This window comes from Sinocyclocheilus rhinocerous, unplaced genomic scaffold, assembly GCF_001515625.1.
Source record: "Sinocyclocheilus rhinocerous isolate Xijiao unplaced genomic scaffold, SAMN03320098_v1.1 scaffold790, whole genome shotgun sequence".
In the NCBI taxonomy this organism is placed as follows: Eukaryota; Metazoa; Chordata; class Actinopteri; order Cypriniformes; family Cyprinidae; genus Sinocyclocheilus; species Sinocyclocheilus rhinocerous.
The window spans coordinates 178,176-189,218 of NW_015666971.1; the positions used below are offsets into that span (position 1 = coordinate 178,176).

Consider the following 11,043-nt stretch of genomic DNA (forward strand, 5'->3'; position numbering starts at 1 on the left):
AGTTTTTAACGTGGCGCGTCAAACCAAAAAAACGAGCCCAAGGCGTTTTTTTAAAAATGCCGCTTTTACGCCTCGCGTTTTGCGCGTCGGTGTGCACACTCACATTGGCGCCCTTTGTTTAGTCACGAGGCGTTAAACGTCGGCGATAATCGCGTGCGATATTCGTCCCGGTGTGAACAAGCCTTTAGAAAGAGCTTTTTCAAATTAGTTCCCAAAACACAGACAAAATAAACATCCAACATATCATCCAGCTTCATTAGAACTGCGTATGGTTTATGATATTTCTTAGTGAATGTTGGGCCTAAATTGGCACCGGCAGCTGATATCCAGTAAATGGCGCTCACCTTCAAGTCCCTCATCATGTCTCTCTACTGGCATCTCTCCTTTGGAGAGGAACCTGTTCACCTTCTTCAAGGTCTTTTTGTGAGTCTTCGACGGATGGAAGTTCAAAGCATGGCACCTTCATAAAACAAGTACAACAACATATTAATATATGAAGAAAGTGAAAAGGACACAACATATTTGACATGTTGCATTGTTTTGTTTTTTTAGCATTTCTGAGCTGTAATATATACAGTTAAAATGATTACTCAAGTCACTTAATACATTTAACTACAACATTAATTTTAATATACCACAGAGTATCCTATTGTATATAGTAAAAAAAAAACAAAAAAATCATTTGAATCATTTACCTGATGGTGTACTGTGGGCAGCATGTCTTATTCATTAACGGCTTGTAAACATATTTGCCACTTCTAAAAAAAAAAATAGGAGATCAATTTAATTTAAATAGAATAAAATTCAAATTTAGGCATGCACAAAACAATAATTAATGATGAATAAAAGCAGGTCATTTATGCAGGGCTCACTACTAACTCTACATTAAAATTCATAGTTCTTCTTGTAATAAATCATTTATTAAAAATGAACATATATTTTATATAAATTATAATTCATCAATTTGTTTCAATTACCCCTGGCATTGTACACTATAAAAATTGTTGGCTCTATGACAAACTTATTTGTAAGTCACTTTGAAAAAAAGTGTCTGATAAATGAACATTGTTTTCTTGCTGAATATATACATTCCCTCAAGTTGATCTTGAAAAAGGGTCTAAAATGGAGATTTGTGTTGACTTGAATCACATTTCTCGAGAAACTCAGGCAGTGTGCCTGTCAAGTGCACGAAAACCCATTTGTCTTGTTGTAAGAGGTACGGCTCAGGGAGTATGTCTGATTTGGTCACTGTGTTAAGCTCATTACACTGACTAGACTACTGCATCCTGTTCATGTGTAAAAGTGTTTCCTGCTAAGACATTATGCAGAAACACGCAGTTCAGAGGTCAGACAATAAGATACATCAGCACCTTCTCCAGCCTCTGTCGATGAGATCTTGGTAGTCCTGCACTGTCATAGTATGGGACCACATGCCTAGAGAGAGAACAACAGCATTTAGAACATACAACACAAACTTACCAGGATAAACCTCTTAAATAAAGACATGTACGATCACTTGAACACTTAAGAAGCAGTGTGTGCATGCATGTATAATCACAGCAGGAGGGCATCTGATGCCTGTGTTATATCTAGCGGTCGACCGATATGTGTTTTTTGACAGCCGATACCGATATCTTGGAAAGCAGGGTGGCCGGTGGCCGATATAAAGCCGATATAATTTTATTTATTTTAATTAATATTCAAGAAATTTTAAATCATTTGAAAATGGATAAAAAAAATAAATGTGTAAAAACCAGACCCACTTCTATATAGTTATGACAGTCCTTAAGTCATCCAGCACCAGCTTTTCCTGCATTTCCACTAGACTGCTGATATTTATGGTAGCTGGTCAGTATACTTTACAAAGAAAAATTATGCACAGCTTTACCACAACTTTAGTTCAGCCCAAATCAGAGAGAAAGCTATTGTTCAAAAAGTCAAGGTGAAACCAAAATGGACCCCATTCACCTTCTCAGACTTATTATTCATGATACATTAGTGCACATTACTCAAAAAAAGATTAAGAAGATGAACGTGCATCGACTGCAAAGTCCAAAATAATGCATTGACTTGGACTTATTGTGAATGATGCACTGGTTCACATTACTCAAAAAAAGTTTTCATATTTTTTTTATTAGCCTGCTCCACCTCTCAAACTGCAACATCATCAGGCACTCTTATATTTCAACACCTCAGCTTTATTCTGGAATGTAACACAAAGTTTTGACAAATACATTTGCAATGAATAAATTAAGAGTCCTCCTGTCCAGTATTATTTCTCATTGAATATCCAGTTTCAATTGGAAATGCATCAAATGTTCATGCTGACTTTAAACGGTTCAAGTACTTGCTTTAACTTTCAAATACTTTGGCAATCAATTCAGCTATTCCCCTACATGGCAGGATTGAAATGGGTCATGGCGGCCAATCAGTTAAAGACAGATCCCACAAAGATGTGAAGAGTTACTGAGACAATCACCATTAAGCCGGTCACTAAAATAATCAAAGCAAGTTGCTTAGGACACCTGCCAAACGAAAGTAATCAAACGTCTCTGAATGGTCCCATCATGATGTCAGGATTAGCATCAGAGGGCAGTGGCACGCTTCAGACTGTCAGACTTCTTCCGGTCTTCCACATTATGTGGCATGGAGCAGATTATCTCCAGCACGTTCATTCACAGACAAGCTTGCCCCCCTATTTATACCTAACTTTCCCACTATTACAGCCTCGCAATCCTTGTTCATCTTCTTACGTCGCCACTTTTAGCACCATTTCTACAGCGAGCTGTCAGCATCAGCATCATTATTATTATTATTCAGGTTTATTTGACAGGGAAAATGCACATCAATTATACATAAATGTACAATGTGCCAGAATTAGCCAGAAGGCTATTTTACATCTGCAGTCCCTGGACTGATGGTAAAACTGTCACCCTAAAAATATAAAAGAAATAATCTATACATAATGAATACATGCTCTAAACTATTTAAATTTATGCTATACCTAAAACATATATTTCTTTCCCAATACAAAAAAAAATTCAGCATCCACTTAAAAATTACGCTATACATAGAACAACAAGAATCAACACCAGCTCACTCACACACACAATCCGACTGTCAGACATGACAAGCAATGTATCGATAATATCAATATACAGGCAAGGAAAATATCAATATAAAGACAATTAACAGTAGTTACTTATCATCATTATAAATGTGAATCTAGAAACATTTCAATGAGAATTATCTGGTGGCTGCAGTAAAAAAAAAAAAACAGAGTACATAAAACCACTTATTTCCATGGCCATCATAGACCATCAAACTTGCAATTCCCTGGACCATTTTTCACTATTATGGAATTAGGAACTACGAAAACTGGTACATCTGGCACATGTTCTAAAACTGACCAGATTTCTGTTTAAACTGTAATATAGTAACTCTATAGTACAGGGGTTTTCAAACTGCAAGGAGGATGCAAGGGAAAACTAGGGGGTCTGTGGAAAATGTTAAATGTAAAGACAAATAAAAAATAATAAGTAATACTTTAATAAATAAAAAAAATTTTTTTTTAAATGTAATATTAATAATAAAAACTTAAAATAAATACGTAAACAAATATATAAATACAGTACTATAAAAGCCCTATAATGAGTAGAAAATACAACTTAATAGACACTAGGGCTGTGCAATATATCGAAATTATCGAAATATCACAAATGTACATATCGCAATATGCATATCGTATCACATTTTTCTTCAATATCGCACAGCCCTAATAGACACTAAATATTTTCCAAATAATATTTTAGACACATTTATAATTAAATATTAATTTTTCACAGTTTAAATTGGGACTTTAAAAAAGAAACTATGTAGAAGCCTTTTAAATTTTAGGATGGGGGTCCCTCACACGAGGATAATCGTATTTGGGGGTCTGTGCCATCTAAAAGATTGTAAATTTATTATTTCATAAACTCATTTAAACCTGTATTTGATTGTCTAAATTGTATAAAATAAGCACTTTATTATAAGGATAAATATACAGTTAAAACACACAGCTCCTGTAATGATCTGGGCTGTTAAACCCATTGCAAAAGGACATATGAATCACTGGTCCAGACAGGGATGAACAAACATGACCAGGCCTCTGCTACTCCTTCACATCAAGAAATCATTTAACTTCTATGTAAAAAAAAAAAAAAAAAAAAAATCCTTAAAGTTGCAAAGGAAACGTTTGGCTGACAGCTGACAAGGTCTACTATCCACCATAGACACCACAGACAATGAGACCATCATGCTGTTTATAATGGATTACACAATGAAGTACTTACTATATGCAACCCATTTGGAACTATATAACCAATACTTTAATATCATTAAGCGTCTCAACATTTGACAAATCATGCTCACCAATTCACGAAACCGTTGAAAGCTAGTCAAAACAGACTGGTCAAACCCGGCTTCCCAAAACAGTTCCGTCAAGTCACAGAATATTTACCACCAGCCATCGGTAACAGATTAATATCCACTCACCGTGTGAGAAATTGCCGTTTTCATGTTTACAGTAACCGCAGCGATAGCCGCCATCTCCCCCGAAATACTCCACTATACTGTACGATCCACCCGCTGCCATTTCCACGCTCTCTCAGCTGCGCCAAGAACCCTACTATTGGAAAGGCCTGCTTCGTGAATATTAATTACGCTGCGTAACGTTCGCCCAGTGCGCTTCTCTGATTGGTCTGATTTGCTGAAACCCCGCCCATAGTAGGTGAACGCCAGAGCCGTTGAAACGCTCCCATAGGCTTTCAGTATGAACTGAGGAATGCGGAAGTAAAGCGTGTGACGCGTGTAACACAGTAGGAAGTAAAGTTTCCAAACATTTATTTTTAGATAAATTTGATTTAAATAATAACTGCATTAACCAGTTGATTAGATCTTTTTTTGTTAATATCTCTTCTGCATCAAATTACTAGCTAAAATCAAACTTATCACAAAAACGAACAATTGAACATATATCAGCATGATAAAAACCACCTTAAATGACCAAAACCATCTTTCGGAAAATTGTATTGGAAGTGTTATTTATTTTTTTATTTTGACTCAAGTCCCATTCGTTTACATGGAGAGGGCGGGGTTTATGACCTGTACTGCAGCCAGCCACCAGGGGGCGATCAAAGAGCCCGCAGCTTCACTTTTCAGGACGTGTGAGACACACCCGATTCAAACAGACTGACAGCGCAGAGTTTTGTTTGGAACTATTGAGAGCTCCATGAACCACGTGACCGCATGGCGGCGAGATCAAAGCATGTTGCAACCCCGTTTTACATGACCTGGTCCTGGAAGCAAAGATTTACTGTACGTTTCCTGTTGTGGTAAAAGCCCCCTAAAAAGCAACAAAACATTTATGATTCAAAACTACCGTTTTGAACGCATACAAAATGTAACTTGCCTTGTTCATAAGCACAAAAAAGCACTGTACACGAAAGTGAGGTTACTGTTTGTTGTAATTTACTTGTTTGTTTTGTGTTTACTTCATACCATGCAGCTTCACTTACCGTATGAAGCTTTACCTCCTGCGTTTCCACAGTAGCCACAGCGATATCCACACTTTACACCTCTGACCTCCACTATGGAGTGCATGGAGTACGTCTATTATAGATAGTATATGCCATACAAAACTATGTCTATGTAGTAATAAAAAGGTACACAGTAAAATGCCCGTCTCCGACAACGTTGGCAGTTTGTTTATGTGAAGACAGTGATGGCGCATTCAAAACATCAGGCAGCATGCAGGCTAATGTAAAGTGTGACTCACATTTGTGCGTGTTATAAGTTAAACTAAAATTATATAAATGAAAACGAAATATTCCTAAAGGACCGAAAACGCCGAGATACGACAGCTCTACAAAATAAGAACACGTTCGAAGGATTGAGATGTTTTCACAGCCACTAGAGGGCAGTACATGCCCTGTTGTGGAACGTATTATGGTTGAGACCCATTTTATTGTTATTTATTATTATAATATTTTGTACTTCTTTCGTTTTGTGTATAATACTTTGGCAATAATGTATGTAAACAAAATCATCCCAATGAAGTACTTTAAATTATTAATAGCTGTGGAAAGAGACTTTTCCTCCTGTATTCACAACTTAAACAATTAAATTACGCGCTAATTTTATATGTATATTTGTGCGCAACAACCACCACCAAGTGGCAAAGTCGTTTCAAAGAACAAAAGTTTCCGAACAATTCCGACTAAATCCGAACACCAGCCGAACGTCGGCGACAGAATTCGAAAGCGGAGCCGAGTGTGACCGAAAGAATCCGGAGATGGCCGAGCTTGGACGACGCCCCAGCTGCGAAACAGTTCGTGTGTTGCCTATCAACCGCTCATACACCGGCCCGACCCATCACAACCATGCTAGGGCTTGTTGAGTGTCAGTGTCGTACAGATGAGACACCAACTGAATGATGGACTAATCCTCGACATTTTGTTTTTCCCAACACTATTAAATCGTTTTGAGGAAATACTAAACTGGAATTCTGAGACTGTTACGGTTATTGGGGATATTACAGAAGTAGCTAGCCGAGAGCTACTTTGGCTTTGACCACTGCGGCCAGGTGAGTTAGCTCTCCTTGTAACATCTAAACTAACTAGTTTAAGCGTTGTCAGTCTGATCATTGTGTTGGACTAGTTTTAGTACAAGTAAACTTATACAAATGTTAAACAATTTAAACTGTTGTGGAACGTATTATGGTTGAGACCCATTTTATTGTTATTTATTATTATAATATTTTGTACTTCTTTCGTTTTGTGTATAATACTTTGGCAATAATGTATGTAAACAAAATCATCCCAATGAAGTACTTTAAATTATTAATAGCTGTGGAAAGAGACTTTTCCTCCTGTATTCACAACTTAAACAATTAAATTACGCGCTAATTTTATATGTATATTTGTGCGCAACAACCACCACCAAGTGGCAAAGTCGTTTCAAAGAACAAAAGTTTCCGAACAATTCCGACTAAATCCGAACACCAGCCGAACGTCGGCGACAGAATTCGAAAGCGGAGCCGAGTGTGACCGAAAGAATCCGGAGATGGCCGAGCTTGGACGACGCCCCAGCTGCGAAACAGTTCGTGTGTTGCCTATCAACCGCTCATACACCGGCCCGACCCATCACAACCATGCTAGGGCTTGTTGAGTGTCAGTGTCGTACAGATGAGACACCAACTGAATGATGGACTAATCCTCGACATTTTGTTTTTCCCAACACTATTAAATCGTTTTGAGGAAATACTAAACTGGAATTCTGAGACTGTTACGGTTATTGGGGATATTACAGAAGTAGCTAGCCGAGAGCTACTTTGGCTTTGACCACTGCGGCCAGGTGAGTTAGCTCTCCTTGTAACATCTAAACTAACTAGTTTAAGCGTTGTCAGTCTGATCATTGTGTTGGACTAGTTTTAGTACAAGTAAACTTATTCAAATGTTACACAATTTAAACAGGTTGGTGAGAAATCACATAACCTAAATGGCTAACAGTTCGGCTAGGGCGCATTAGCTGTAGCTAACTAAGAATTTAACTTTATTCATAAGTATTTTAAAGATATATCGGTACATAATTACCTGTTATATATATTTAATAATGACTAAATATAATAGTCTCACAGCCAGTGTTTAGCTTGCACGGTTATTTTCATGTTGGTAGGCGTGAGTTGATTAACCTCCCCTTATTTAGCTGCAGCTGTTTTTCTAAAAGTCTAGTAAATGTTGATTGTATTTGCTGTGGTTATTATTGTGTTCGATGTACTTGAGGTGTTATGTGGCATAGCTAATCTGCCGATTAGTGTCAATCCTCACCAGCATCATGACAGATTATGGTGGACTCTAGTGACACATATTCTGATCCATCTGACTATAATATCACTAGGGCTTTATGAAGGTATACTTAATGTTCTTTTATGTGGAATTTTAAATGTATTGTCTGCGAATATGAAACTGCATTAAACAGTTTAAAGCAGGGGGTTTCAAACTGGGGTTTGCAAGAAAATTTAAATAAATAAATAAATAATAAAAATAAACTAAATCAATCAGTAAATAAATGTGATAAAATAAAACATTTTTTTTTTTTTTAATAAATAATAGATTTAACAGCATAGTACTATTATTGGGTAGAATAATTTGAGTTATAGAAACTAAATATTTTCCAAGGAATATCTTGACACAAATTTATCATTTTAATTTTTCACAGTAAAATTGGGTCGTTATAGATAAACATATGTAGCTGCATTTTAGATTTGTTTCAGGCATCTACAAGATGGAAAACCCCTTGTCTACTCTGTAATTTTTTGTATTAATTTTTTTAAAAGTTGTAAATAAAATGATTAAAGTTTACCAGTGTATGGATCACAAGAAAATATAATTTCAGTCTTTCTTCTTAAAAATGTCGTTTAATTCATTGTTACTTGCCGTTTCTTTGTAAATATTTGTGAAATTTACAGTACTAGCAATTTCTGAGTGAAAACTGTTTCACCAACTTTTCAGTGTAGAGAGATCAAGTAAGCATGATATATGATGTCGTTATATGAGGGATAATGTTGTGTTGTTTATTGTGTTTTGCATACTAATTAGTTACTTTGACTTTTTAATCTGTGGTAACTTTCATGTTTCAGAAGAAATCACTTTTAACCTGTAGCTATCTACATGTTGTGTGTGTGTGTGTCTTGGGTTAAATAAGTTTTTTTATTGGTATTCCAGACTTTGTGATATGTTAAAACTTTACAAAACCTTCATTCTGCCAAGTTTGATTATCCTGTGGCAAATCACTCCGTTTCTGTTGTAGCAGCAGAAGGCTGCTCAATGTTTTCTGCTGCAACTCTACGATCCTTGCGTTTGGCCTCCGGCACAGCTTAGTGCAACGAAAATCAATATATTGAGCTCATTGGTGTCTTGAGCTCAATGATGGCTTCTAGAAATTGGATACAGATTTAAAACGGTTTCAGTGCATTTCAAAAGGATAAAGGCTTCACTCCAAGTTTACTATTGTCTCTGGAGTCAGAATGCAGTTTACCCTTTGAGCTTGGCTGGAGTTTATGAAACTGAGGAGAATGTCAGATCTTACAAAGGTCCTTTCAACCAGGTCTTAAGGCCTGTTCACACCAAGGATGATAACTATAAAGATAACGCTATAGTTCTAAAAATCGTTCTCAATATTAAAGAATAACACAGCTAGAACGATAAAGGCACAGAGAAACGATATTGTTGGAATCACTTTCAGAATGATATTTTCCAGCTGGTGAACGATAAAAACATTGACAGCCAATCAGAATCAATCCTGCTATAAGGAGCTCGAGAATTTAAAGTGGCAGACGAGCGTGTGCTTGGAATAAACAGACGATATCGTCCGCTGGTGTGGACGCTAATATAGTTATCTTTATAGTTATCGTTCTTGGTGTGAACGGGCCTTTACTCAGGAAGGCAACAACTGCTCCTGGGACTCACCATATGTTCTATTTGTCTCACCTCACATCCTCTCTTCTCTCCGACGAGAATGTACAGTTTGCATGGTATAGCAAACAAGATTCAAATGTACTGCCTCCATGTGAGCCTTAGGCTTTGGTTTGCTTTATTAGTAGTCAATGGCAGTTACTAATATCGAAAGCCCGGGGTGAAAGACTGACCATGCTCTATTTGCTGACTCAAAATGAACACTTATTTATGTTAGCTTTGAATTCACAACATTTTGAAAGCATGAATGATTGTAATTTTAAAAGTAAAAGACTGTAAAATGTTATGGTAAAAACCTGTAGGTTAACAGTACTAACAGAAACATAAAATACTGTTACTGTTACTAAAGGGAAATAAATTACTGTTAAATGTGCAATTTTTGTTATTGAAAAATAACAAGTCATCTTACAAGTTACAGTGGGAGAAAAAAAAACAGAATTTAACATTCCCAGAATTACCTTTAACACTTCACCTTTGATGCTTTCATTCATCATTTTGCTTTCTCTTTACCACCTGTGTTTTTATGGTGTTTGTCAGTATTATAACAGATTATAGTACTTTGGTTTATTAACATTATATCAGTAATCTGTCACTGAGAATTTTTTACCTACTTTGGTGTTCCCGGTCAAAAATTACCAGTCTTTGAAACTGCTTGTAAATCTCTCATTCTGCTATATTATCACCAAATCTTGGATTCAGTTGTTTTGTCAATTTAGTTTTCTTTGGATTAGCACAGGTGTTGTATTTCTTTGAGGAACTGATTGGTCGTAGGCCTCATTGATCTGAGCCTATGCACCTCAGTTTTGGAGTGAAAAAAACATTATTTGTGGATAATTTTGGCAATGTTTACTCAAATACTAAGGTGCATAAATTCAATGAGGCCTACAATCAATCATTTCCTAAAAGAAACACAACACCTGTGCTAATCGAAAGAAAACAAGTTGATAAAAAGATTTAATCCAAGATTCGCTCATAACATATAGGAGCATAATGAAAAAAATATAAGCACATAAGGCCAGTCATTTTTGACCTGGAACAACACAAGTGTAATATGGGTTGGGGGGGGGGATACCTAACCCTAACCGCAGTGTAACTTTTATGTTTGTTTGATTTTTTAAAATCTGGTTAAATGTTTTCCCCTTTCTCAAATTGAGCCTATCTCAGATGCCCCTCCCACGATAGTTTGATTGACAGTAGCGTTTCAGCACAGACTGGACTGGTGTCTTACCTTAGACCCGCCCTGAGTGAGCTGTCATCAGTCCGCCATTGTTTCACCGCCGGAGCAGATGTAGACAAGAATGACTCCTAAGCAATTGAGGTGTTCTGTTGTTGGATGTAATAATGAACACAGTCGTCATTTACTCCCGACATCTGAGCCGCTGAAGACGCACGCAGTGGATTATGTTTGTTTTTGAAGGGAATGCGCCCCTGATCTACATATATGCGTCATATGCGTCTCGAATCATTCATGATCCAGCCTCATCTACAGAAGAGTATAAGTGAGTATAATGTTTTGTATGTTTTGTAA

The 11,043-nt window shown here is 36.7% G+C and overlaps 2 protein-coding genes across 11 annotated transcripts in view; one reads left to right on the forward strand and one right to left on the reverse strand.

Moving 5' to 3' along the window:
* ate1 (arginyltransferase 1) overlaps positions 1 to 5,957 on the reverse strand; it is a 94,777-nt gene extending 88,820 nt beyond the window's left edge. For 3 of the 5 annotated variants that reach the window (XM_016544950.1, XM_016544949.1, XM_016544953.1), the window contains exons 1-4: positions 4,537 to 4,693; positions 1,371 to 1,434; positions 696 to 758; positions 345 to 460 (exon numbers count right to left, since the gene is read on the reverse strand). In XM_016544950.1, the coding sequence (XP_016400436.1) occupies positions 345 to 460; positions 696 to 758; positions 1,371 to 1,434; positions 4,537 to 4,636 (343 nt within the window). In that variant the 5' untranslated portion in view covers positions 4,637 to 4,693. Of the gene's footprint in view, positions 1 to 344; positions 461 to 695; positions 759 to 1,370; positions 1,435 to 4,536; positions 4,694 to 5,558 lie in introns of those variants that run through there. The other 2 variants (XM_016544951.1, XM_016544952.1) reach the window with 2 other exon arrangements.
* A 430-nt stretch (positions 5,958 to 6,387) lies between these two features.
* LOC107733349 (CSC1-like protein 2) overlaps positions 6,388 to 11,043 on the forward strand; it is a 36,470-nt gene continuing 31,814 nt past the window's right edge. For 5 of the 6 annotated variants that reach the window (XM_016544943.1, XM_016544944.1, XM_016544940.1 and 2 more), the window contains exon 1: positions 7,157 to 7,395. The gene's annotated coding sequence lies outside the window, so the exon portion shown is untranslated. Of the gene's footprint in view, positions 6,626 to 7,156; positions 7,396 to 11,043 lie in introns of those variants that run through there. The other variant, XM_016544941.1, reaches the window with a different exon arrangement.